The sequence below is a fragment of the Colletotrichum lupini genome, chromosome 7 (assembly GCF_023278565.1).
Source record: "Colletotrichum lupini chromosome 7, complete sequence".
Lineage (NCBI taxonomy): Eukaryota > Fungi > Ascomycota > Sordariomycetes > Glomerellales > Glomerellaceae > Colletotrichum > Colletotrichum lupini.
In genome coordinates this window covers 1213095-1240772 of record NC_064680.1, presented here as the reverse complement: position 1 = coordinate 1240772, position 27678 = coordinate 1213095, and the positions used below count along the sequence as shown (strand labels likewise).

General features: G+C 42.6%; 8 protein-coding genes across 8 annotated transcripts; 3 read left to right on the top strand and 5 right to left on the bottom strand.

Moving 5' to 3' along the window:
* Positions 1-163: 163 nt before the first annotated feature.
* CLUP02_13390 (uncharacterized protein) lies at positions 164-433 on the bottom strand (the record flags this gene model as incomplete). Its single annotated transcript, XM_049292329.1, has 1 exon — positions 164-433. One exon carries the CDS (start codon positions 431-433, stop codon positions 164-166), a length of 270 nt encoding a protein of 89 aa, XP_049149475.1.
* A 611-nt stretch (positions 434-1044) lies between these two features.
* Positions 1045-1495, bottom strand: CLUP02_13389 (uncharacterized protein; the record flags this gene model as incomplete). The annotated part of the gene is made up of 2 exons (XM_049292328.1): positions 1045-1395; positions 1448-1495. 2 exons carry the CDS (start codon positions 1493-1495, stop codon positions 1045-1047), a joined length of 399 nt encoding a protein of 132 aa, XP_049149474.1.
* A 621-nt stretch (positions 1496-2116) lies between these two features.
* CLUP02_13388 (uncharacterized protein) lies at positions 2117-2413 on the top strand (the record flags this gene model as incomplete). The annotated part of the gene is made up of 1 exon (XM_049292327.1): positions 2117-2413. The coding sequence occupies one exon, from the start codon at positions 2117-2119 to the stop codon at positions 2411-2413; it is 297 nt and encodes a 98-aa protein (XP_049149473.1).
* A 3541-nt stretch (positions 2414-5954) lies between these two features.
* CLUP02_13387 (uncharacterized protein) lies at positions 5955-6465 on the bottom strand (the record flags this gene model as incomplete). Its single annotated transcript, XM_049292326.1, has 3 exons — positions 5955-6024; positions 6101-6279; positions 6418-6465. 3 exons carry the CDS (start codon positions 6463-6465, stop codon positions 5955-5957), a joined length of 297 nt encoding a protein of 98 aa, XP_049149472.1.
* Positions 6466-9589: 3124 nt separating this feature from the next.
* CLUP02_13386 (versatile peroxidase VPL1) lies at positions 9590-10712 on the top strand (the record flags this gene model as incomplete). Its single annotated transcript, XM_049292325.1, has 4 exons — positions 9590-10013; positions 10082-10325; positions 10391-10579; positions 10637-10712. 4 exons carry the CDS (start codon positions 9590-9592, stop codon positions 10710-10712), a joined length of 933 nt encoding a protein of 310 aa, XP_049149471.1.
* Positions 10713-18069: 7357 nt separating this feature from the next.
* On the bottom strand, positions 18070-18435 carry CLUP02_13385 (uncharacterized protein; the record flags this gene model as incomplete). Its single annotated transcript, XM_049292324.1, has 1 exon — positions 18070-18435. One exon carries the CDS (start codon positions 18433-18435, stop codon positions 18070-18072), a length of 366 nt encoding a protein of 121 aa, XP_049149470.1.
* Positions 18436-21262: 2827 nt separating this feature from the next.
* Positions 21263-22237, top strand: CLUP02_13384 (uncharacterized protein; the record flags this gene model as incomplete). Its single annotated transcript, XM_049292323.1, has 2 exons — positions 21263-21803; positions 21858-22237. 2 exons carry the CDS (start codon positions 21263-21265, stop codon positions 22235-22237), a joined length of 921 nt encoding a protein of 306 aa, XP_049149469.1.
* Positions 22238-23808: 1571 nt separating this feature from the next.
* CLUP02_13383 (transmembrane amino acid transporter) lies at positions 23809-25499 on the bottom strand (the record flags this gene model as incomplete). Its single annotated transcript, XM_049292322.1, has 5 exons — positions 23809-23830; positions 23919-24567; positions 24635-24781; positions 24828-25261; positions 25315-25499. 5 exons carry the CDS (start codon positions 25497-25499, stop codon positions 23809-23811), a joined length of 1437 nt encoding a protein of 478 aa, XP_049149468.1.
* Between the last annotated feature and the right edge of the window lie 2179 nt (positions 25500-27678).

Below are 27678 nucleotides of genomic sequence, written 5' to 3'. Positions count from 1 at the left end.
ATCATGTACTTCAGCATTTGCTTATGATGCACGAAATAATACGCTCTAGGACTGGTCAAAATACGTAAGTATGCTAGTAAAACTGGTAGATCAGAAAGAATTTGGGCAATACTTCCTGCTCTACTGAGTAGTGGATCAATTTATCAACAAAGACTGTCATGAACTAGGCCTTCTTTGGCTTCTCAACCCATCCAAAAAAGGACTTGACCTTGTTCTCGACTACCTGCTGTATTTCAGGCGACCATAAGGTTTGTTCTACCTCCTTGTCCTCCGTTTCGTCCTTGTCCTCCGTTGCCTGATTGGAATTTTGTTCATCTTGCAAAACCTTCTTTCGGTACTCTGCTTCGTGCTGTTTGCGTTGTTTTTCCTTCTCTGCATCCTCCTCTGCTCTCCGTTTCTTGGCCTGTTGTGTCAACTGATCTGGGGGTAGCATGTCATGTTTCTCAGCCTTTGTTTCATTTCCAACGTTTTTATTCTCTTTGTCCTTTCCAAGTGCTGCATGTTTTGCACTGTATTCAATCCCCAAGCGGCGAAGAAATTGAGAATGCCATGTTGTCCCATTTCGCCCAACGAGAGTGTCCAAGAGATTATTCTGTGGCAATTCGGCTATGGACAACTGCAGTGGCTCTTTTCCACCCTGAATTATGGTTCTATTTGAGGGTATGTCGGCAAGACGCACGAAGAGTCCATCTTTAAGTCCACATGCTTGCTTCAAGGTAGTCAATCCACCAGATTCCGTAGCTTGTTGGTAATTGATGGCTGGGGTTTGGGACGGTTCGACGAGGACGAAAGTCTCACTGTCCGATGACACTCCAATAAAGTGGGCTCTTCTTTTTCCATCTTTCTCGGCAGTGATTTGTTCTCTCAGCTGCGCCCAAGCCTCCTTAAACTCTTTTGGATCGAAGTCCTCTTCTGGATCGAGATCCTTTTTTGGATTGAGGTACCCATTACTATGCACAACAACACTGACACTGATATTAGCATACCTAGAGCACATGCGTCGGCAATCACACGTAGAGATTGATAGACAGAAGGGGAGGCGTCTTACAGGTTTACGCTATCGAGCCCCATGTAGCCCAAGCTAGCAGTCATCATAGATTTTAAGCTACTAGCCAAGGAACCGGTCCTCTTCGTCGGCTCTTGGATTTTGAGTAACACAAATAGTTTCTCCTTGGGAACTTTCTTTCTCGATTCTCTAATGACATTGCCAAACGCCTTCTTGCGTTCGATGGAGAGATCCGGAACTCTGCCATTAATTTTGCGTGTGTGCAGCGTGGCGAACTTTGCTTCCATAATTGCCGCGGTTATTCTCGCAACTTCGGGAGTGCTAGGACTTTTTGCAGGATTGTCTGTACCAAGATTGTAATACAGTGTTCCGGTATCAATGATGTCCAGCTAAACCTATTAGTACTCATTTTGTCCTGAGTGCAAAACCAATACCACTCACAACTGGAACAAATGGTCCATCTTCTAGAGTGTGCTGTGTTGAGGCCATAGAGGAATTTGAGGAGAGATGGATAAGAAAATTGGAGAGAAAAAAGTGAAATATAGCGGTGTCGATAACCGGGCTGGCTGGTGGGCGAAGAAGACGGCAATGCGCCTTCACCATTGATCTCAAAACGAAACAAGAAAATAGAACGACCTTCTGAATAAGCATAGATAAGGGGCAGAAGGCAAAAGCAGAAGCTGCTGAAATGTGTCTATGCTGTGACTCTGGTAAGGCCTTGAATGGGCAGACAGTTGCTTTGTACGTATCAACACGATTGCATGCTTGTGTGATTTTTGTCTGAATATTCCCATGTCTTCTGAACATCCGAATTTCATGTAAGAACAGGGTTCTTGATTTTCTTTCAGCGAATATGAGGGCCGGCTCATCCCTTTGACTGAACACTGAAGTTATTCTTTTGTTAGGACAAGGATCCCTGGAGCCTTCTGGTCAAAGCAAACTTCATCCACCTTTTCCTTTGACTTGCCTTGTCCTGATCTTCACTGTGCCTCCTGTCACCACCATTTCATCACGCACACGCGCAGGCTATTGCTTCACACTGAACAAGATACGAAAGACATATCCAATTCCATTCTGACAACCTGTTCAGCGGACAGTGTTCAAATTTTGATGACTACGTCTGATTTCAATGCAATGATAGCTTTAGGCCTGTGGCAATCCGTTTCAAGCCTCGACAAGTCAGGGTTCACTGAAGTCCGCGATCCTCGCGAAATACAGAAATATCTTATCAAGCATGCAGAGAGGCGCTTGGGAGGGAAGATGGGGGAGAAGTACCAAAGACTTGTTATTCGGTGCCTAAAAGGGGATTTCGGGGTTGTGGATGACACGAAGGAAGACCTCAAACTGCAGCAGGCATTCAGAGGATACGTAGTGGATCTGTTGCAGAAGTCTGCCGATAGCATTTGAAGTATGTTGCAAGGTTGCTGTATAGTCACAATAGGGGCATCGACGTTAAATGTAGAGAACGGTTGTCTATTGAATGTAGGAAATGGGCACGAGACTCGCCCTGAAATAGAGGGTGCAGGCGAGTGTGGACCTCGGTGATTATGTAACCAAGGTCACGTGACATGCGGTGAGACCACGGATGGTTGAAGCCATCACGACAAAGGTTTTGTTATAATGCTCGACGTTTTCTTGGCTTTCAGTAAGAAACCTTACTTGATGCATACTAAGAAGCTGGCCAGTGGTGAAAGCAAACTAAAACCTGTGCTTGTTCAAGCATAGCTACCCAAACGCTCTCGTGCGCTCTGTGTTTTGGTATGACCTCTTCTAGATTTAGATGCCGTGCCTTCTTCATGTGGGAATAGTGTTCATGGACACCTGACCACAACAAACTCCGTTAACCACCTTTTTTGTCATAGATTGGGACATTCACCTTCTGCATTTCGCTTTGACTGCGAGTTGAGTGTAGAAGATTATCATTACCTACGAACAATAGAATATTCCAGACATAGTCTGAATTGAGAACTTTATTCGTAAGCTTCATTCGAACACTGAAAGACTCATTGCGCTCGTCACAAAATTATACTCTGTTCAACGACGATGACCACTCATGGGATGGTCTAATTGCATTATGATATCGGTAAAGCTTATTTCGGCTGAGCTCCGCTTGGAATTTTAGATCGACTGGCTGTGAGCTGATTCCAGCTGCGGCAGGATGGAGTGATAGAGATACGTTCAAGTCTGTCAGATTAGGTAAGTACCTAGGTAGTCAGCTTAGAGTGATGACAATTCGATGTGCGCGTCTTCATCCAAGCATCAAACTGGTCGGTCCTAATAAATACTGAGTAAGTCGACCCACCCCCTTTTGGCCACCCCCCCCTTTTGGCCACCCCATCAAAACATAGTATCAAAACATCGCCACTAACTATACTTAATTAATTAACTATCTTCTACTACTATAATAATATAGTTATTATTCTCCCTAAGTAATTCGACCCTTATGAGTCGACTAGGACTAACTAAACGGTTACTAGAGTCCTCCTAAGCTCTCTATATATCCTAAATATTCGCAAACTTAGTATTTAGGTCTATTAGTATACTCTTCTTTTTCCGTAGCCTTAATTAGTTAACTTTAGCTTTTAGAACTCGAATATAGTACTAAGATACTATTAGATAGTAGGCCTACTTACTAAATACCTTTTTTATCTTTCTAAATAGTAGTCGTTAAGTATTATAGTCTAGACTAAGCTCTATAAATAACTTTAACTAATTGCAGAGCTCGCTAGCCTTTTTAAGTATTAACTAGTTAATAATAAACGCCGCTAATACCTAGTTAATAGCTTTTCTAATATTACTAGTTACTTACCTAATATCTATAGTCTTTTTAGTTAATATAACTAGGTTAAGTAGGACTATTAGATTAGTAAGTAGTCTAGCTATATTAGGGGGATATAGTCTAGTTACTTTTTACTTACTTCGTATATTTAACGACGTTAGACTAGCTAAACGAGCTTTTTAATAGTAGCTTAAGAAGTACCGCTTTCTAATAATAGTAAAATTATTTACTATATCCTCCTTACTAAGCTCCTTTTTATATTTAAACTTAATAGGTTTAAAGATAGCTATATTTAACGGCTAGAGGATATGGGAAGTATATAGTAATAAGAACAGTAAGTAAACGTTATTTCTATAGCATTCTTATATAAATTTTATTATTATATAACTCCTATAGCTATTTAGAACTAATAGTCGAGGCTTATTAAGTATACTAAGCCCCCTAAGGGGGGGGGGTCTTAGTCTATAATAAGAATACTATTTTTAACTACTTAAGGGCAGTCTTATCGGTCGTCTAGCTATTATTTATTACTATAAACTCCTAATTAGTATAAGGGTTAAGTTTAAATAGAAACTACTGCTATTATACCGACTTTTCTTTATATATAACTAGTAGTTTAATAGCTCGACTATTAATAGAGATATACTCGATAATAGATACCTAAGCACGCAAACTAAGCTCTTTTTTTCGTACTACTATAGTCTTTACTTTACCTAAAACTAGGTTATTAAATCCCTTACCCTCTAGGATACTAGTCTTATTTATATTATACTTATTAGCCTATTTAATATCGCTAATTTCTAATATATTAAGTAATCTAAACTATAACTTAATTATATTAGTAATAGCCCTATTTAGACGCCTCGAATCGATAGTACGACTTCTCTAGACCTTAATTAATAAGTTCTTCTTTAAGAAAGCGTCTATTTATCTCTTTTTAAGAGGATTTATATCCCCCTAGGATCTTAGAACTTACTTAGTAAATTCTATAAACTGTTCGTAGGTTAGTATAATGCTTAGATTATACTAAATACGAACTTATTAAGCTAGCTAGTCTTCTTACTATAGAGGAAGCCTCTAGAGGTCTACAAATGCTATTACCCTCGTCTAGTAGCCTCTCTTATAGTTACGAAGAGTTAACCTTAGAACTCCGAACTTAATCGAGGCCCGATTAACTAAGAGACCTCTTCTAATAGCCTTAAGAGCCCGAATAACTTTATTTTTAGTATACGAGACTATTATATATTAATAAATAAGTATATAAAAAAGAATTATATTTGGACGATTTTTGTAATTATTATGGTGGTTTAAAAATCGTGGGTAGGGTTTTAATGCGGTGGCTGGGATGGAGAAATGGGGTGGCCAAAAGGGGGGGGTAGCCAAAAGGGGGTGGGTCGACTTAAGACTTAATTGAGAACAATACTATCTAGGATGATAAACTGGTAGGACGGATAGCTTTGGCAATATTCCCATATTCCCTGGATAAGGAGGTACATCCTCAACCGTTGTTAACCCTCTCTTCATCATTCATTTCTTCGTCGCTTCTCTCTTCAATGCTGATTCATTTATCGTTCATCTCTTGATCAAAATTCTCTCCCTCATGCACTACATCCTCCCCCATGTCATATTTGAAGTTCAAATGAGGAAGAATTCCATCGGGTATAGGCTCTAAACACATGAAGCTGTCTGTGCGAGTGATAGCTCGTTCACTGATCAGACTTTCCAATAACTTTGTCCGGTGAGGGAACATCGCACGGATCTTGTTGACTTCTCGCAACTTGTTCTCCGCAAGCCAAGCTGAATTCAAATAGGCCTCGAGATCCCGTCCCCTGCGAAATCGGCGAAATTGCGGATACTGACTCTCTAGGAATAAGGCTTGTGACGGAATTTCGATAAAGGTCTCTTCTTTATCGACCTCGAAGTTCGAGATCCCAATGAATCTGGCTCTAGGCGTTGGATTCTCGGCCTGCACCCTTAATTGCAGTTCCCCTTTCATGAATGTTTCCCAGTTGCTCTGCATAAGCTTCAAATGCTTCCATGCAGTACTGAAATCCCGGATGTCTCTGATGACAACATGAGCATCGTGCAGAAGAATGCTTATAGCGAATTTAGCATGGGCTGTGTTACTATGCAAGCACAATTATGTGCTTATGGGGAGGGAGTGCGAACTTACAGGTCCACATACTCAATCTGGAGTCTCTCCTGGCTTTCACGCAAGGCAGTGAAAGGTTCCTCAAGGCTAATTAGGGTGTCAGCATAGGTGATGCGAGTTTGAACCACATCCGGTGATTGTTAGAAGGTGGATGCCATCTCACAGGTTCATATAAGTGAAGTATTGAGGTGTATGGTGTGATTCTATCTCACTTAGCACGGGAGCGTGAACTTTAATTGCCACAAATAATCTTCTTCGATCGATTCCGCTTTTCTTTATGGCGATGCTGGCCAATCTTTCCTGCTCAAAGGCATTTTCTTTATCTACGCTCAAGAGTCCTTCCTGATAAAAATGTGCGATCAGGAGTGTCATTTCCAGAGTATGAGGCTTTGGATTCAAGGGATAGATCGTTCCGAATTTCATGTTGAGCTATACATCTGGGTTAGATCTGTTAGTCTGCTAAGCAATCATGCCACTCACAACCGGAAAGAAACAGCCATCAGAGTTCATTGCCGCTGAGGATGCCATGGCTGATCTGAGAAGAGATAGAACCACGGAAGGAAGGTAGCAGTGTTGATGAAAGAGTACCTAGTAGAAGAGGGAGTGAAGAAGTTGTCGAAGTGTGTCTATGTGGTGACTGTGTGTCGATCCCAAATATAAAGTCGCCTTACTGTTTCCATAAAGGCTGCGCAAATTTTGGGCTTTTTATTAGATGATTCCAGTCCCTTCAGATCCAAAAACCAAGTTTCTTGTATTAAAACAGTGATGTTTGTCCTGTTTAGCACAACAAGACTCTGCTATTACTAGGTGAACAGCGATAAGTCCATGTTTCGATCTCTTCTGAGCATAAAGACTCCGCTTATAAACAGTGTTCTTTATTTTCTTTCAGCTAACATGGAGACCCACCCATCCTGTCCCTTTAACTAAGTACCACAGTTATTCTGTTCGCCTGAACAGGGGTCGCTAGGAATCTCTTCATCATAACAAACTTCTTCCCCTTTTTCTTTGACTCGGCTTGGTCAGGTCTTTTATATGCCCACTTTCGCCACAAAGAAATTGCGCACACATGCGGGCTACTACCGTACGTCACAGTGACTGAACAAAGATATGAAAGACATGTTTCATGCAAAAGTTCTAGCATCCTGTTCAGCGAACAGTGCTCAGATTGATTTGTGGCTCTGATCTCAAGGCAATGGTAGTAGGTAGGTTGTATTTCGTTAACGTCGGAGTAGGGCGGCTCGAGAGACTTGAATTCGGAGAAATGAAATAAGTGCAGAGGACTGAAATCATAGAACAGAAAAGTGACGATAACATATTCAAGTCGATTCGTTCCTGTTGATGCGTACTTTTCTTGGGACGTCTCGTGCTGGAAGTTGTCAAGTGTCAAGGTGGCCTTGAAAGCGACTGCCAAACTTTCATGCACATATCTAATTTTTTGATCTCCATTCATTTACATGTCGTTTTCATTAACTATCCTTAACATGTGATTCCGCAAGCATCTCTCTTTCTTTGCAGGTTTGACAACCCTGCTGAGACCCATTACCTCCATTTTTCACAGCTGTTTCTATGTCAATTTCCTGGACAGCCTATCTCGAGCACGCCTTCAACCTCTGGATTCCTTAATCTCGCTCGGGAACAATGTAGACGAACCATCCCAGACCGCGTGGAATCACACGCTCTGTGGAACTCGTCCTGGGAATCGCTTTCTCTAGGTGTCCAGGTCAGGGTCGAGATATTGCCATATCGGTGAAGATTAGGGGAGCAAGACACCAGCGACGCTCTCTACATGCATCTGATATCTACTAATTCAAGTTCAGGACGGGTGAGCAAGTCCCCGATCATGGCCATGCTCCGTACCTAACAGAGCGAAGAAAATCATCTGCTTCTAAAGTGCACTCACTGCCAATGAATACAAGGATGTCTTTATATGTGTGCATAAAGCAATAGCGGTACTGTCTACATCGTCAGAGTTAATGTGGTCCGAGCTATTCCTTATCTTTTCACGTTGCTTCAGCCATAGCCTCTGAGTGTTGCAACCTACTGCGAGCTGTAAGCGAGCTGAAGTCCAAGTCCGCACACTGCCAGTTGAGACTTTGGCGACCTCGTCCCTGCTCCAGCTCTTACCTCTCTGTATGGCCAAGGATTGAATGGAACCCGGGTGGCTGGTATGTCGTGCTGCTCCTGAACACCTAGGCACTCCACGCTTTGGCCATGCATGGAAAGAGGTTGAGGTGAATTGCAATGCAATGGCGGTCCAGACCACGGCTTCGGACGAAAGCAGCCAATCACGGGGCCTTGAATCTGCATGACGCTGCAGACACCGGCTGAGAAATGGTGCGTAGCGCCCGTGCCCAGTCTGCACCTTCTGAGGGGCCTTTCGGATCGTGAATGGACTGGCCAACGCCTGTAGTTTGGTCCAAGGCACTGGGCCTCTGTGGAATCAGTGCGCATGCAACTGGGGTAAAGGGTTCTGGAACCCCTCGCCGGTCGAGCTGTGTGTTACGCAGGTCAATGTCTGGCCTGCAGATTAGGTACTTGGCCAAGGCGCCGTATTAGACCCTGTCTTACCCAACATACTGGCCGCGAAAGTCACACTGCAAATGCGCATGTCAGCTTACCTCTAGACGATCAGTATGGGAGACTTTAACTCTTTTCACATGAGGAGCTTGGGTTCTCATCTGAAAGTCGGTGGTTGACGCCCTGAAGGGCAGACTATCAACGATAGACTTTGGCCGAAGGCTGTTGACATAATCGCCGACTGAACTTCATTGACCGACTGACATTAGCGCTACACGGAGCCGTTGAATCTTGATAATTAAGCGTCAGGATCTGTCATTGACCCGGTGGTCTGGTCAGGACTCGGCTGCGGCTTGATCCCGTTTTACTCACGCAACCACTTGTTGCACGCGGATTCTTCTCCTGGCATATACGGCGAATAGATATAGTATCTGCAGTACGGCCTTAATGGAATTGATAGAGAATGAAAGGTCTCAGGACCCATGGCACTGGATGCGCTCTGTTCCTGTGTTTCACGACCGACCCCTTCCCCTTTTGTGCTTCTCTGTCCATGTCCATGCGGCTCTCTTTACCTTCAAACTACTTTCCTTTTGGAAATGGTGCCTCTCTCATTGGTTCGAGATACCTTTGGCGTCAATGTGTAAGCGCACTAATAGCTTTAGCTCTGCCGGACCTGCTCAGCCGCCACCGAGAATACAATGTCCGTTTCGCATGCCGTTAGACGCTAGAGACTTCGGATTCCGTAAGCTTCCCAGGCTGTTGACAACACCCGATTTACAACACTTTGCAGTACAATGAAGCCTGGCTAAGAGGCATGTCAGCAGCGATGACAGTCCAAGTGCCTTCGGCTTACCCATGGGGTAACCATACCACCGGGGCCGACACGATGGCTTGACCTTGCCGCCGGACTTTCTGATGCGTCTGGATCGGATCGAAAGTGCATGCGAGAAAGTGAGAATGTCTGAGAAGAGCAGGGATTTTGAGTCGTTCTTCACATCTATAAAGATGGTGTATTCACATTAAGAATTCTGACTTCTTGGCATCCTCTCTCAGACATCTTCCACAGCAACCACTGCCAAGATACTGCACGTCTTCCTTCCCGTCGACCGCATCATCGCCCCATCTTTCTTTCGTAATGCACGCTTCAAACCTCCTTCTCGCCGGCCTCTTGGCACTCGCCAATGCCGCAGTCCTCCCCCACGCTGAAGATGCCTCTTCTGGTGCCGTCGTCGCAAAGGATCTTGACACTCGCGGCGGAGCCAAGTGCCCAGCAGTCTGGAAGCAAGTCAACACTGAGCTCAACTCTCTCTTCATGAGTGGTCCTCAGTGCAACGATCTCGCACGCGCATCTATCCGCGCAATCTTCCATGACTGTGGCTCCTGGGACACCTCCCAAGGCCTCAACGGTGGCTGCGACGGCTCGCTAATTGTCGGTGTCAACCCTGATGTCGAACTCAACAGGAGCGAGAACAGAGGCCTGCAGAAAATTGCCGGTGTTCTACAGGGTCTTGCAACCAAGTACAACACTACCATTGCGGACATGATTGTCTTCGCTGGAAGTAAGTCTCGCTATGAAATCAGAAAAGTCACGTGGGAAGTATTCTTTTGCTGATATCCCACGCCTCAGATGCCGCAATCTTCCTCTGTCCCGGGGGGCCCAAGGTGAAGACCTTCATCGGCCGTGCGGACAGCACCACGTCTGCCAAGGATGGTGGCTTGCCTGACGTCTTTGCCTCCGCCGACGTACTTGTTGCACTCTTCCAGAAGAAGGGCCTTGACGCCGAGGCTCTTGCTGCGCTCCTGGGGGCTCACAGCACCTCGACGCAAAACTTTGTCGATACGACCAAGGCCAACGCGTCCCAAGACTCAACGTAAGTCGCCTCATCATGTCATGAAATTCAACATCGTTATACAAATGCTGATCATTCACTACCAGGCCTGGAAAATGGGACGTCAGCTACTACAAGGAGACATACGACTTCGCGACTAAGGGCACTGCTGCACCGGGCGTCTTTGTGTTCCCATCGGATTCCAAGATCTCCACCTCTACCTCTGGAGACATCGGAAAGAAGTTCCAGGGCTTCATCGGACAGCAGAATAAGTGGAGCAGCAGCTTTACCAACGCGTGAGTTACTCCATGATGAGAAAATTGCAAGTATGCTCGATTACTGACGCGGAGTAGCATGGAAAAAATGGCACTGTTTGGAAATGATAAGAACAACCTGGCCGATTGCACCGACAGTATCACCAGGCTCTGAGTTCTTAAAGCGGTGGCTCTGCGTTGATCGCATGTGCTGAACGTGGCGATGATTCCATGTTAATATCTTATTTTCTTTAGGGGCTGTCCGTTAGCTGCCAGTGTGGTAGATCTCCCGATCTCACGAGATTTATGACGTAATAGAGTTTAATGATTGTCGGATTAGAAGTCCAATTCGACCGCGGCATACAGCCGACTACGCAGGGGCTAATTAGGGGCCCTATTTACAATTATCGTAGCTAGCCTAACCTATAGTTAGAACCTCCTTTTTATACCTACGCAGATATTTATATAGTTTAATTAATCTCTTTGTTAACTACGGTTCGAACTAACTACCCTATAATAGGGATATTAATATTAATTAGTAATTAAATTCTATTATTATAGATTAGTAAGGTATCTCGCTATGTAAAAGAGACGACCTCTTAATACTATACGGGATAGGAGATTCGTACTAATTAACCTTACGGAAGTAGACGAAAAAGGGGGCGATTCTCGAATACCGTACGGAATTAAATAATCGTAGCCCTTTACTACTTACGAGAGGTCGACGTTTACTACGTTAAACTATATTAATTAACGGAACCGCTTAAGCGACTAGTTTTTTACTATCGCTTTAAATAGCCTTTTTACTAAATAACTTTTCCATAGCCGGCCTACGATTAGAAATTAACTAGTTAAATCGGTAAAAAAAAATACCTACGCGGCGACTACCTACTTAGTTAATTAGTATAATAGGTAAGCTCGATAGTATAGTATAAAAAAGCACTGCGCAATTAAAAAAAGGGATTTTTAAACGTAGACATTCTTAGTTAGCGTAATAAGAAGCGTATAAGAGTTATTAAGCTAAGAGATTTATAGTATACGGAAAAAGTCTACTATTATTAAGATTTTACGAGTACGACTTTAAGCCCGCAATCTAAACAACCTCCCCGTAGCTCCCTTAACTACCCCCCGAGTATTACTTAGGAATATAATATAGGGGACGGTCTAACGAGGGAGGAGGGGATTTAGAAATTACGGAGAGCACGAGGCTTAAGAGGCTAAAAGTATATAGAAAAGCGGAAATCGGTAACGGGTAAAGATCCCGAGACTAATTACTATATCGTCCTACGGTAATATAAACGTTTACCGCTACTATTAGAAAAAGGAACTACTAAAACCTACCCTTTTATACTAAATAAAAAAGAGGATCTTAATAAGTATAATAGCTAGCGATTTAAAAAGGTAGTAGTAATTACTAAAGAGGGTAGAAACGAGAGTAGTAGTAAGACGGCGAGAAGAAGCGGGAATCTCTTAGACCTTAATAAATTCGTTAAGTAGCGAAAGTACGGATTTACTATAACCAGCGCGCGGATTAAATATATCCCCGTTAAGATTAAATACGCTAATAACTACTAATATAGGCATAAGCTAGGGTACGACCCTTAGCGAGTTAGGGTAAAAAAAGAGAGGGCGAAACCCGATCCTAAATAGAATCCCTATCCCTTATAAGTAAATAAATATTAACCCGGACTATTAAGGGACGTGGATATATAGAATTGCGGATTAGCTTAACGGTAAGTAAATTAACGCGGTATTAATCTATTTAACTAAGGTCTATAAAAAAAAGGGGCTATAGGGGTAACCCCTATTCTACGAGATCGCAAACGACCTTAGCTATTAGCTAAACGAATAGTTCGCAAGCGTAAGCCTAGGAATTATAAAAGCGGTTAATAGATTCCTTTATAAGCAAGGGGTATTACTAGCGCAATTATAGTTATAAGAACCTTACGAAATCCTAGTAGTAACGATTACGGAGGAGGAATTCGTAATATAGACCTAGGTATAAGTTAATAGGGCGTATAATCGCTTTAACGAATTTAAAAAAAGGGTAAACGACCTAGATTTCCTTTTTATAATTACTAATAGTAATCTATCGTTACAAAAGGATATATAGAGGTAAAATATAGTACTAAAAGTACGATAATCGATAATTCTGCCTATTTCGATCTATAGCTCGTCGCTACTACTAATACGAAATTCGGTACTAATCGGCTAGTAAAAAAAGAGGCAGACTACCCGAAGTTATTAATAGTACGCAGCGACGCAAGGATCGTATATAGATACTAAAAATCTAATAATAAATACAAGGTAGTTTATAAACCTTAAAAAGATCTTCCCGAAAGAGAAATTATACTCTGGGGGGAAGTATGAGGTTTTATAAAAAACCCTAACGATGTTTTACGATTATTACGAAAAAGTCGGAATTAGGGAATATTAGTACTATTCGGTAGTTAATATCGTACTCGTAGGTAAAGCCTCTAATTATTATTACGAAGCAGTGCGTAATCTCGATCGAAACGACTTTCTTAATATAATTAACGTAATCCGAAGCCGCTTCGAGACTTATAATAAGAACCTAGAGCTCCTATTTAAGCTACGAGCGATTTCTTTTATATCTATAGCTAGGATAATAGAGGGCAAATTACGAGTAAAAATCCTTAAAGAGCTTATCGATCAAATTAATAAGCTAGCAAAAACCTAGCTAAATAAGGGGACTAACGAGCGGAAAGTTAAATATTTTTATACCGTAGTCTAGCGCGTTCTAGAAGCAAAAATAACTCTATACTAAGTACCCGAAAACTACGAGACGCTCTGCTCGAGGCTAAGATTTAGTTTTAATATTAAAGTAAGAATGCCGCGCTAAACCTACTTCTAAGTATATAACGGCCCTTATTAGTAGTATTAGGTCGACCGAACGTATAATAGGAAAAGAAAGGAAGCTAAGTACGGCAATCGCTAGCAAAGAATCCTAGATTCGTTAAATAAGTAGAGATTTAACTCGTAAGTAGGGTAACGAAAGAAGTAGTGTTTTATTTATAAAAAGGATAGATATTAGTTAAGTAACTACTCTAAGGAAGAGCGTACTAAATCGTATGAATAATATAGAAAATCGAGAGTAGTAAATAGCAAAACTAACCCTTATCGATTTAACTAATTCCTTATTATATATAAGGGTAGATCCGGGGGCATAGAACCTAGCGAAAGTAGCTAATTTAGCGGCCTAAAGCACCCGTACCCTATAGGAGATTCGGAAGATAAAGAAGATCTTACCCCCTATACTAACGAATTAAATTATAACAAAGTTAACGATATTAACTACTCTTTCTTCGCCCCGTTAGCCTCGGGAGGATATACGAGGCTAAACGAATAAAAAGTAGTAGAAGCCCTTAATAAGCAGGCTTTTATCTACGGATAGTAAGAGAAGGTCCCTTAGATAACGGATATAGAGGTAAGTAAAAGGACGAATTTAATAGCGCAGAATTCTACTTTTTTAATATCTAAAAAAAAGAGATAAGGTACTAAGTAATTCTAGGGGTAGCTAGAGGGGTCCTTTTTATACTACTTAGATTACTCAAATACTAAGCTTATATAAGCATTCCACGCGAACGAAAAGTACGGCTTAGACAATTTCTATAGGATTATCCTAAATACTAGGGTATTGCAATAGTTAATAGGAGGAAAAGGGTAATTCTAAGCGCTATAGAAAATCGCGCTAGTAACGCTTAATACGTTAATAGCGGGTATTGCGAGGATTAGCTTCGGCCTAGGTAAGGAAATCGTTGCCCTAGGTATAGTAGAAGTAGAGACGTACTTCGGAACGATAACTTTCTATATCCTGCCCGTTAATACCCCATTTCTCCTATATCTAAAAGACATAGATCGACTAGGTATTATATTCGATAATACGAAGAACAGAATCTCTAGCTATAAGCACTTCGAAATAGTTAAACGATAATAAGGGTACGCGTTTATAAGGCTTATTAACGATACGAAGTTAATTAATTACCTAACGGAAAGTAAGCTTAGACGATTATACTAGAGATTTAGCTACCCGTCGGTTGCGAGGCTATATAACTTCTTAAAGTATTTGGGTAATAATAATATCGAAATAGGGGCGCTAGAGTAGTTAACGAAAGTATATTACTAATACTAAATAAATACGCAGAGCCCACGCAGATTTAAATTTAAATTGCGTAATAAGCTTAATTTTAATTAGGAAATCGTTGTCGATATTTTCTACTTAAATAGTCGACCGGTCCTATATATAATTAACGAGGCTATATTATTTTAAGTAGGGCAATTCCTATGGGATTTATAAGTAAAAATAGTATAGGCAGCTCTACGAAAAAGCTAGATTAATATATACTAAGGACCGCTAGACGGTATTAGAACTAATACTAGTACTAGTTTTAAGTTAATAGAATTTAAAGAAAATGCGACGGCTTACGGTATATAGTTAAAAGTCGTGCCCGTTAAAGCGCACTATAGTATTAAAAAGGTAAAAAGGGCGTACTAGTAGTTAAAAAGAGCGTTTAAAATTATTAAAGAGGAAAATCCCGATTTTGACGATAACGAATGCCTCTAAACGGTACTTAAATACTATAACGATACTATAGGGCCTAACGGGCTTATACCGACGCTTTTAGTATTTAGAGTATATTTAAGAACGACCTTAGCCTTACTACCGTCGCTAGACGTAAGCTAGCGAGCTTAAGTAGTTAAAAAAGTAATATAGGCACTACGCGAGGTAAGTATAAAAAGGTAAGTTAATAAAGTAATTACTACGCGCAATAGGCCCGATATAGGGGTTAATTTAGATATACCCCTAAATTTAGATATACGAGTATAGCGCGAAATTACTTAATAATAGGCTAGGCTATATAAATTAATTTCTATCGACGAGCGTTCTTACGTAGTCGCGAGAGATCGTAACTAGCCACTCGAAGTATTAATTACGGTAATTAAACTATATTATATAGATCCTATCGAGGTGATTTCTAACCTATAAAAAAAAAAAGAGCTAGGGGAAGCTATATAACCCGCGGTAGAGGTATAAGAAATTATCCTTAATAAAATCGTCGTAGTAATACTAATAGACGACGAGGAAAAGGAAATTACTAAAAGGGCACTAATACGTTGCGGGAGACTACGACGGCAAGCACTAACGTAATAATTTATTACTAGCGACGAGGTAATTAATACTTTTTATATAGCAAAAGAGAAAGCCGATTTCGAGCTAGTAATTAAACTACGTAAGGAAGGCGTAATTATAACTACTAAAAAGCTGTATAAGGGATTAGATCTTATCGAAGTAGATACTCTGCGCAATCGAGGGGTCTATTGATTTATCCTCTACGATTTAGAAAAGTATACAAACCTCTATATATTTAAATTACGAATAGTTTATAAAATTAAAAGAAAAGGAACACCCTAACCGTACGAGAAGTCTAGATACGTAATTTAGGGGTACGGCGATATCGAAAAAGCGACGCTACTTATATAATCGCCTATTATATAGCGCTATAGCTAACGATTAATAATAGTATTAATAGTATCGCTGCGGAAAAAGGGATACGAGATTTAGAGCTATAATATTACCTAGGCATATACCTAATTAGCCACAGGGCTTATAAAGAAAATCCTAGCCTATTTACTAAAAGAAATAGCTAGTAAGTACTTAGAAAGTACGATTATTAAAATACTTAAGCTACTATATAAGCTCGCAGAATCGGGCACTTATTAATAAGCCACCTACTACGATTTTTATATTAATTAACTATTAATAGTCACCTCTACGTACGACCCGTACTTATTAGTCGCGGAGCACGAAGGTAACTAATTTAGGATCGTCGGAATGCAGACCGACGATATATTGGGCCTATCCGATATTAACTTTATAAAAAAAGAGGATAAGGAGCTTTAAAAAGCGGGCTTCGTAGCGAAGCTAAAAGAGGTCCTTATAATAAATACCCCCTTAGTATTTAACGGCGGGATTCTTATAATCGAAGGGGAAACCGTCGTTTTTTAATAAAAGGGGTAGGGCGAGAAGATTAACCTCGTCGACCCGAACGTAACTAATATTAAGAAGTAGTATAAAGCTAAGCTTGCGCGAGGGGTATATATTATAAGTATTTATTAGCCTAAGGTAACTTTTAATTACGCTAGGGTAACGTAAGCTATAGATCTAACCGAACGAGACGTTAAAGTACTTAATAAGTAGCTTAAGTAATAGTAAACGAATCTCGATTAAGGTCTCGTTTACTACCTAATCGACCTTACGACTAATAAGCTCTACGTCTTCGTTAATAGGTTATTTACGAATAATAACGACCTTACTTCGTAATTAGGGTATATTATTATCCTAGCTAACGAGAGTATAGGCGAGAGCGAATTTACTATATATAGTAATATAATCTACTACTCGTTAACTAAAAATAAGCGGGTAACGAGAAGTATATTAGTATTAGAGGTTTATAATATAATTAACGGCGTTAACCTCTCTTACGCAATTTTAATAACGCTAAAGAAGATTACTAATTAAATTAGCTTTTTACCTATTCTAACGGTTATTTATACCGATTCCTACTTACTATATGAATACCTTATTAAATTGGGAACGACGAAGGAAAAGAGGCTTATAATTAATATTATAGCCCTTAGGTAATCGTACGAAAGGCGCAAAATACTCGAGATCCGTTAGATTAATAATAAAAATAACCTCGTAGACGCTTTTATAAAAATAGTACTAAATAAGGGATTAGAGTAATTCGTAAGTAGCGGAAAAGTTATTATATAAATAGAGGGATGGGTTATATAAAAAAAATAAAGAAAAGGGGGAAAAGGAGACGACTTAGTAAACGGGCCCGAGGTCGAATTATACTTTTAACTATAGCGGTTAAATTAATAAAAAAAAGAGAAAGTTAGTATCGGATTAGAAGTCTAATTCGATTGCGGTATATAGCCGACTGCGCAGGGGCTAATTAAGGGCCCTATTTACGATTATCGTAGCTAGCCTAACCTATAGTTAAAACCTCCTTTTTATACTTATGTAAATATTTATATAGTTCAATTAATCTCTTCGTTAACTACGGTTCGAACCAACTACCCTATAATAGGGATACTAACAATGATTAATGTTTAGTGTTATAAAATATTAGATAAAAATACGTACTCTGACCCGACCCCAAATGAGTTATAGTTTGAATTTCGGCTTTAAACAGAAGATACCATATGGCCAAAACAAATTATACATTATTATCGCTACTTAGGTTTGAATCTTAAATTTCTTGCGCAAATTCTGTATCTTGGACTCTGATACCAGTATAGGTAGACAAGATAGGTCAGTAATGGAATGAATTGAACGTCCACTCCCCCATGTACCTAGGTATATCAAGTGTGTTCATAGAAGTCCTTTTCATTTATATTATTTCGCAAGAACCAACCTCTCTTTGAACAGTTCTGGCTAGATGAAAGACAACACCTGAGTAAGACAACACATAAATAATATACGATCTCTCAAATCCACTGGAGTTTTAAACACCCAAATCAGCAAGTGACTTTTGTCCTTCATCCGTGAACATCATCCTGCCGTTGAAGTACCCAACAAACCAAACCCCCAGATACCGCCAGTGCCACCACCAGAAATGGTCCTGGGCACCAAACCATCCGAACACGAGATCCAAGTTATAACATAGGTTGTTACACGCCCCTAGAACCAGGACGCTCAGGATTGCGACGAAATGGACTGCTCGCCTCCCGTAGATGCGATCGACAATGAAGGCGTTGATGAGGCCTCCCATGGCGCCTCCCATGCCCAGAGGGCAAAACACGATAGTCCACATGAACTTAGGGAACATGCTGCGCCATCCTGAAAAGGCAGCAATGCTGACTATGAGCATTGCAACTTCGAAGACAAGGGAATTGAGCCAGAAGAGGAGAAATGGACGGAGGTAGATAGCACGTCGCTTCGAGGCTGTGGTTTTGTCCTCATCAGCAGTTACTACTATCTGATAGACTGGTTGATACATGGTTGGCGAGTCTTCTTCGACGATTCTGTAAAGTTTGATCGTCGATATGTTTGGGGTCTCGGGAAGATGTTTGCACAGGTTGGAAGATGTAGGACTTCGAACGTAGGAAGCTGAGGCTGTATTTGAGATATGAGCTCAGACACAGGGGATACCTCAGGTAGCCAGGTCGGTTGAGTTTCTTTTGTAGTTCCACATCAAAAACTTTCTCACATGGATATATGGAAGGATTCAGACTGGGAGGAAAGTACCAGCCGAGACGGATTACTAAACACGACCAATGATATCCTCGGCTGTCTTCTCACTATATACCCCGCGATGCGGTACATCTGGCCATACATCAGACGACTAGGTTGCCATTCGTCGTAACGTATTGCTAGCCCCTCGAATAACCTTTAGTAAATTCACGCATCCCTCGGATACACCATTCAAGGATTACTGTTCTCTGTTTTTAGTTCAATTAAAGCTGAGAATGGAATTTCTAGCTATAGTTGAGGTAAGTACGTAGAAACGTACTGTGTTAATCACACAGAGGTCTCATGTATCATCAATGCATCACCAAGAAGTGACTAGAAGCTTTCACCGTTCCATATCTGGAAGTCCTAGAGCGGTGCTGAGGTCCTCACGTTTTTCAAGAATCCAAAAAGTGATCGAATGAATGCCCGAGCTCCATGACGCTGAGTCGAGGTGTGATGAAGAAAGAAATGTCCACTATGGAAGATGCGTCTATGGTCAACGTCTCCTCAGTTTTCTGAGTACTAAGGTACTAATAGATAATGGCTTTATCCCGGATCTCCGAGACCGACCTGGCAGGAACACCTGAGCTATTCTATTTGGTGTGAGTCAACATCTTGGCCGTTACCTGAGGTATCTGAAGACACATATCAGTATGTTGCATCACTGCTTCTCTGTCTCTATGTGCCGTCCAGCGCCAGTTCCTATACCTCACCTACTGCTTAGCTTGACTTACCAATAATGATGTGCGGCACATATAGTACTCTGCTGGAATCAAGAACATATTCTGGGCTGAAGGACCTTATCCGTCACCTTTGAGCAAAGTCCTACCTGAGGTGGATGGAAATGACTTGCAGTTTCCTAGAAGACCTGGAAGCGTTTAAAACGAACGTGTATGATTGTTAGATATCCTGATAAATGAGAAGTTGATAACATCAAATCGCGGCAGAACTGAAAAAGACGGGGAGATCTTCAGAAGTTGCAACAAAATTTGTCTGCAAAGATCCACGGCACTTCCTCTGACTTATATTGCATACCGAGACCTGCATGGTCTTGGGAGGTGGTAACAAGCTGGCTGCAACAGAGGAAAGAAGAAAACATGAGGGCCATGTTGCACTTAGCACTTAGAATGATCTACGGCCTCTACTTGGCGTAATACTATTCTTCTCTCTGAAATTACATGTTCAGAGGGGGTCTCGCCGTGGTCTACGATGGGCTCGAGCGCAAAGCTTCGGCTGTTGGAACCAGACACATTTGCCGGACGAGCTGCTTGTCCGAGTGGAGCTGACAGAACGCAGGAGGAATGATCCGTGAGTCCAGTTTCACGAGGCTGAATTGGCTTCTTCGGACGGCCAATACACTATCAGCCCTCAAATTCTGTCCGTGCCAAAAGCTTCTCAAGCCTCCAGCTTTTCAACTCCATCTGCACGTTGCAAAAGCGGGTGGTTAGCCACAGCGGGAAACACCGAAACCAACCTCAGCCGCAAGGCAGCGCCATGATGCTATACTTCACAACCGACCTCTCATATGCCGGCCCTACGGTTTCTTGTTTGGAAACAATGAGGTGGGCGAGTTGCGGGAGCGGCTGAAGTTCTGTGCACAATTGCACTAATTGAGTCACGAGCAGGGCAACGAAGATGTGCACAGCTCTTCCGCAATGAAGTTTCCAGAATGGGCCGAAGTTGAAATGGAAGCTACTACAACGCGCTTATCCTGACTGTGTTTGAGGTTGTTTGCCATGAATGCAGCCAGGACAATCATAACAGTCTGAGCGAGCCTCGAGACAAGGTCTAGAACAACGCGAAGCCAAGCACTCTGATCTGTGGCATGCTGATTAAGGCCAATCCATCAGGCCTTTGCGCCAGCTGAAAGCCTGTCTGAATCAGCCATTGTGATCCTTCTGAGCCGTTCGGCGAGACAGCTGCCAAGCCGCACGCGGTCAGTCACAACGCCTGTGTTCGCCCGCGAGCAACTAGACTTGGAAGCCTGCGCAGAAGAGCTTATTACTGCTAGACATGCATGTAGACTAGTGCTTAGAAAGAAAAGTCCCCTCCAATTTCTCGAAATATGACTCGGTTTGGGGTGCACAGGATGTGGCGCGTTCCTGATTAATCCCCCCAGGTTCGCGCCATGTCCGCATAAAAAGAAACGGCTTGATCTAGCGTGCGCGTGGCGCCCTCACCACCCGCCACTGATCATTTGCCGCGCACCAAAAATCAATCATGGTCAGATCCTATGCTTGTCCGAGCACAAGGCTAGAGGGAGGGAAAGGAAGACAATCGGAAAAAATAGCAATTGCGCCGGCGTTGTTTGAGAAATCTTAGCCGCCATCGCCCGTTATCCCACACCCGTGAGATTCTACCTCGCGCCTAAGATTATCTGGGGTAACTCAGGGGGTTGAGAAGAAAGTCAGAGCGATCTACAACTCTGGGATGGCCAAGTTGGCATGGATATATAAACACTGCACATGGACTGTCGATCTCCCATGTCTAGATCATCAGTCAACAGCATCAAAACAGCCACCCGCCTTCAAAAGCCTGCTTCTTCGTCCTCTCCAACATCACTCGCTACCAGTCACTCTTTGATTACTCTCATTCCAACAACCATCAAAATGAAGTTCACCACTCCCATCGTCTTCCTCGCCGCTGGCGTCATTGCGACCCCTACCCCCGAGCTCTGCGCGCGTGAGCTCAGCCAGGTCAACACCATCATGACCACCGTCCTCAATGGCATCCAGAGTCTTGATGGTTCGATCTGCGCCTACGCTGGCGGTGATGGCAAGGATCTCGAGGAGGCCTCTTCCACCATGCTCACCACCATCCGCACTGCGACTTACAACGCGGTTGCCATGTTGGCTCTGACCATGGATGAGGCCATCGCCTTCCAGCCCCTCTCTGACGAGCTCAACGCCGCTGGCGACAAGCTTCTTGTTGACCTGAGCGACAAAGTTCCTTCGTTCGCCCAGGCAGGTATCTGCGACAGCACTCTTTCCTGGGTTGCTCAGATTGGTAAGTCGCTTTCATGGCGCAGGATTCCAAGACCACGCCGCTAACATCTTCCAGGCGGAAACGTCCACACTTTGATGACCTCCATCTCCACCAAATTCCCTGCCGGTGGCAAGGGTGGCGATGAAATCACTCATTTCGATGGTATCTTCCAGGAGATGCAGGACAAGCTCAGCACCTGCGCTACCGGCGGCAAGGGCTCCTCCGGTTCCTCCGGATCTTCCGGCAGCTCCTCCGGCACCGGCAACGACAACAAGGGTGTCGGAACCGCCACCAAGGCCGTCACCGCCGCTACTGCCACCGCTTCCGTGACTGCCCACACCAACGGCACCCGCGGTGCTTCTCCCACCGCCACCACCGTTGTCACCGCCGGCGCTGCGCTGATGACCTTCTCCGGTGCCGGCTTGGCTGCCGCCATCTTCGCTCTCGTCCTGTAAATTCGCCTTGTGCAATTCCGAAGGGACAACAAAAAATAGCCGCTGGGAGCCGCTGGAGGGTGGAACTCTGCACATATGTGACCGAACTTCTTGTTTATACGGGGCTGCCCATACACGCGCGCACCTCGATGAAGTCATGATTTATTTTAACAGGAGGGGCTTGTTCTTGCAAATAATGTGTAGTCTGTCACATAGATACCAACAAGAATTTCAAACGATTTAATCTACAAACACGCTTTCTTCGTGCTGAATTTGAGTGAAATGACATGCTGCAAGGGATGTGAACGTTGTCTCTGTACGACGAGGTGCTTACCAACCAGGCGCACCCTAGCTAGCAGCAAGTGTATCACGCCTCTGAGGTGCTGCAAGGCCGGCGACAAAAAGTCTGGAATAGATGTTTGCACTGCATGCGATTTGCCAACTTAGCAGTAAGCTGGGCTTGAAAAAGGAAACCCATTGCCAGTCATGACTTAGACACGGCTTGCAATGCTTGTAATAAAATTAGGGCGAGGATATCCTGCCAGCAGCTCCCGCTATTCTGCCCCCAGGCTGTGGCTTGACCTCCGCTACCTCCGAGCCCGGAGCCCAACTACCCATACCTACCTACCTACCTACCTACCTACCTACTTACCTACTATACTTACCTCTAACTACTACTTTATTAACCTTACCGTCGCTACCGCTACCGCTAATTAAAACTATTCTTAACGTTAATATGCTATAAAAAAAATTGCGAAGTTAATAATCCCTTTGTTTATTAGTATACTGTTAATTACGATAAATACGGTTACGTAGAATACGACTACGCTTTTTTACCCTACCCGAGGCTAGAGTAGTACTTAACGAGACTTATAAAATAGCGGTCGTAATTAAAAATAATAATGCCTCGTAAAGTTAACTTACCTAAATAAGTATTATAAATCCTTGACCTCGTTTATAGACTACTATTAGTAGATTGCTATTAGCTTTTTGAGCGAGTTAATTAGGTAGCTAGGTAGCTAGGTAATTAGGCTAATTTAATAAAATCGTCGACTTAGGCTAATACGTTAACTTAGGCTAATACGTCGACTTAAGCTAACGTATTAATTACTATACTTTTTATTAAAATAATTTAATTAACTATAAGTTAATTAATAACCTCTAATTAGCTAAACCTATTTAAATACTAACTACGCAGAGCCTAGCTTATATATATGCCCGAGACCGGTAGTCGTATAGCGGCCGCAGCCACACTTGGGGGCAGAATAGCGGGAGCTGCTGGCAGGATATCCTCGCCCTAAAATTACCCAGGCGTGCCGGGGTGCGTGGGTGCCAGGCAACCTGGTCCGAGAGCTGGAGAACTTATTCCCCGCACATTCCCGGCTCACCGTGCGTATCGCAGACTTTCTGCGGAAGTAATATTGGACGACTGTATTGCCCCTTGCTCGTGCTAGTAAAGTACTAAATTAGGTCCAAAAAACACGTCGGAGGCAGTCGGCCACAGTCAACTTCCGTGCAGTCACCAACTCAAGATACCGACCAGCCATGACGTTAGGTCGAAAACACACAACCATAAATTTAGTTATGGTTCATTAGAAGACCCTTGCCCCGTGACTTGAATGATAGAGATGTCGCATTATAGTAATACACAGGACTCGACTACGTATATCAATGTCCCCAACTAAGATGGTAGGTACCTCACTCTGCGGCGTTGCTGGCGCATGTCCAAGGTTTCGCGGAAGATCCACCCTTCGCGATGGACTCAATAGAGACCCACAATCCAAGAACACAAAGCAGGATTCCCACAAGCAAAAGTAGCGAAGACCCCGCGAACCGGCATTTCTGCTGCCAGGTCGAGAACCAGTTACCTTTGTGCATCCAGAGCCAGAAAATACCTGGCAGTCCAAAGGAGAACCAACTGGCAAAGGCAGCAGAGACCAGCCCCAGTAGATTGTTGAAGACGGGGATGGATTCAGATATCACCATGCCAATTCCCCAGATACCCAGAGTGATGAGAAGCCAAGAGATTGTCGATACTCGGGTTCTTCTGACAACATGCTTAGTGTTACCAAAGATACGTGTGAACACGTACTGAGAAGCAACGTGGGCGTAAATAACGGCAGCGATGGCAATCGTGGGAATAGCAACGCCCCAAATCGCTTTCCTGATAGTTGCACTACCTGCTGCAGATAGAGCCGGCGAGGGAACATCGGGGCCCACGTAAACGTAGATAATGACGGCAGCGATAATGTAGAGGGTTGTATCCGTGATCTGAAGGAAGGCAAGTGCTTTTGGCCAATCGTCGGGGTTCTTGAATTCGGCGATGACGCTGAAAAAGATCGAATGGCTTGCTAGAAGGGGATTTTGTGAGCAGAAGTCCGTATGGTTTCTGATCTTTTCATTGTGTGGATTACTTACAGAATGCACCTGCAATGTTGGTGACAGCCAGAAAAGCGGGAGAAAAGCCGAGGGACTTGAAGATGTCAATCGACCCACTTCCAATGGGCTTCTCGATGGCAACGTCAATGACCGTGATTAGAACAGCCACCACGATAGATACGCAGGCTTGCGGAAGTTAGCAACCATTCATGGCAATTAATTGATGACTCACAAGTTGCTGACATCCAGCTCGTCCACTTCAAGGTCCTAGGAACGTTGAAGACCCAGAACACCAGCATTCCAACAGCAGCCCAGACGACGGTACATGTTGTACTATTCGTGAGAGTATTCATGCAAATAGTCCACATGAGAATGTGACCTCCCATGAGGAAAACCTGCAGAATAGTCTGGGCCCATCCGAAGACCTCTCGGAAGATGCCACCCATACCAATGGGCCTTCCAATTAACTCGACCGCATCGCCGAAGTGCTGGACGAAGGGGTACTGTTTCCGGAAGTCGGCGAGGAGAAGACCAGAGTAGGTCGCAAGAGCGCTGATTACGCAGATGAGAATGACTCCGGGGACCAGTCCAACGGTTGCAAGGACGGACGGAAGCGATAGAATTCCTAGAGAGACTGTCTCTGCGACGAGGACGATGCCTCCTTGCCTGTACCAACGTCAGCATATCTCTAGGTAAATCTTGCTGTAGAAGAAGCCTACAGCCAATGTAATGTCTTGAAGTTGATCAATTCGCCTTCTTCCTTCTCGATGATGCCGCCCGAGCCCGTCGAGAACGCAGGTGGCGCAATGGGATCTTGCTCATGGCCTTTTGATCCTTGATGGCTGGGCAAATCTTGACGCTCAGGATCGACAGGCGCTCTCATTGCTTCAGCCTCATTCCCCATGATTTCTGTATTGCGCAATCCGGGGTAAGACTCGGTAAGTAGGAACCGAGTGGTGGGAGATCCTGGCCTCGATCGCGATTCCCTCACAATTCGACTTGCTGAACCGCGGAGAAGGTGGAACCAGTCAGGCTCGGTGGAGCGCTCGAATAGACTCGATCGAAATCAACAGGCCAACATGAACACGCAGCTTGGATCGGTGGAGAAATGGCTTGTTCCTGCAGCGGTTAACTTTGAGGGGCCCCGGATTCTGAGTTGTTCGGGAACGGTTCTCGTCGGCATATGTTTGAGGGAAGAATGTTTTCAAGAAGACGACATTCCGGTTCCTCTCACCTTCGGCAACTTTGGATTGACTCACGCGGGTTCATTCCGCGCCATCTGAGCCGACCAAGGCGTGAATGACATTCGGCTCAAGATTTTCTGACACGATAAAAAAGAAAAGGCATTACTGGATCTGGAACCTCCGCCTAGAGAATGGGACGGCGGGCGAAAATTCAGCAGTTCTTGTTACGTCTTTCAATCCACTTTTGGCCCGCACGGGGACGCCAAGATCCGCCTTGTTCTCGCCAGCGGCAAGTTCAGCGGTACGACTTTGGCGGTTTCGCCTCACAATGAAATGTCAGTAAAATATGTGCCTTCTGTGAGTCTTATTTAAGTTTAATTATGATCGGGGGTGTTGTCGTTGCCGACGGAAATCTGGATGCTATAAGTCGACCCACCCCCTTTTGGCCACCCCCCCCTTTTGGCCACCCTATCAAAACATAGTATTAAAACATCGCTACTAACTATACTTAATTAATTAACTATCTTTTATTACTATAATAATATAGTTATTATTCTCCCTAGGTAATTCGACCCCTGCGAGTTAACTAGGACTAACTAAACAGTTACTAAAGTCTTCCTAAGCTCTCTATATATCCTAAATATTCGCGAACTTAGTATTTAGGTTTATTAGTATACTCTTTTTTTTCTACGGCCTTAATTAGTTAACTTTAGCTTTTAGAACTCGAATATAGTACTAAGATGCTATTAAATAGTAGGCCTACTCGCTAAATACCTTTTTTATTTTTCTAAATAGTAGTCGTTAAGTATTATAGTTTAGACTAAGCTTTATAAATAACTTTAACTAATCGTAGAGTTCGCTAGCCTTCTTAGGTATTAACTAGTTAATAATAGACGCCGCTAATACCTAGTTAATAGCTTTTTTAGTATTACTAGTTACTTACCTAGTATCTACGGTCTTTTTAGTTAGTATAACTAGGTTAAGTAGGACTATTAGATTAGTAAATAGTCTAGTTATATTAAGGGGATATAGTCTAGTTATTTTTTACTTACTTCGTATATTTAATAACGTTAGACTAACTAAACGAGCTTTTTAATAATAGCTTAAGAAGTACTACTTTTTAACGATAGTAGAATTATTTACTATATCCTCTTTACTAAGCTCCTTCTTATACTTAGACTTAATAAGTTTAAAAATAGCTATATCTAACGGCTAGAGGATATAGGAAGTATATAGTAATAAGAATAGTAAGTAGACGTTATTTCTATAGTATTCCTATATAAATTCTATCGTTATATAACTCCTATAGTTATTTAGAACTAATAGTTAAGGCTTATTAAGTATACTAAGCCCCCTAAGGGGGGGGGTCTTAGTTTATAATAAGAATACTATTTTTAACTACTTAAGGGTAGTCTTATTAGTCGTTTAGCTATTATTTATTATTATAAACTTCTAACTAATATAAGGGTTAAGTTTAAATAGAAACTACTATTATTATACTAACTTTCCCTTATATATAACTAGTAGTTTAATAGCTCGACTATTAATAAAAATATACTTAATTATAAATACTTAAGTACGCGAACTAAGCTCTTTTTTTCGTACTATTATAGTCTTTATTTTACTTAAAACTAGGCTATTAAATCCCTTACCCTTTAAGATACTAATCTTATTTATATTATACCTATTAGCCTATTTAATATCGCTAATTTCTAGTATATTAAGTAATCTAAACTATAACTTAATTATATTAGTAATAGCCCTATTTAAACGCCTCGAATCGATAGTACGACTTCTCTAGACCTTAATTAATAAGTTTCTCCTTAAAAAAGCGTCTATCTATCTCTTTTTAAGAGGATTTATATCCCCCTAAGATCTTAGAACTCGCTTAGCGAATTT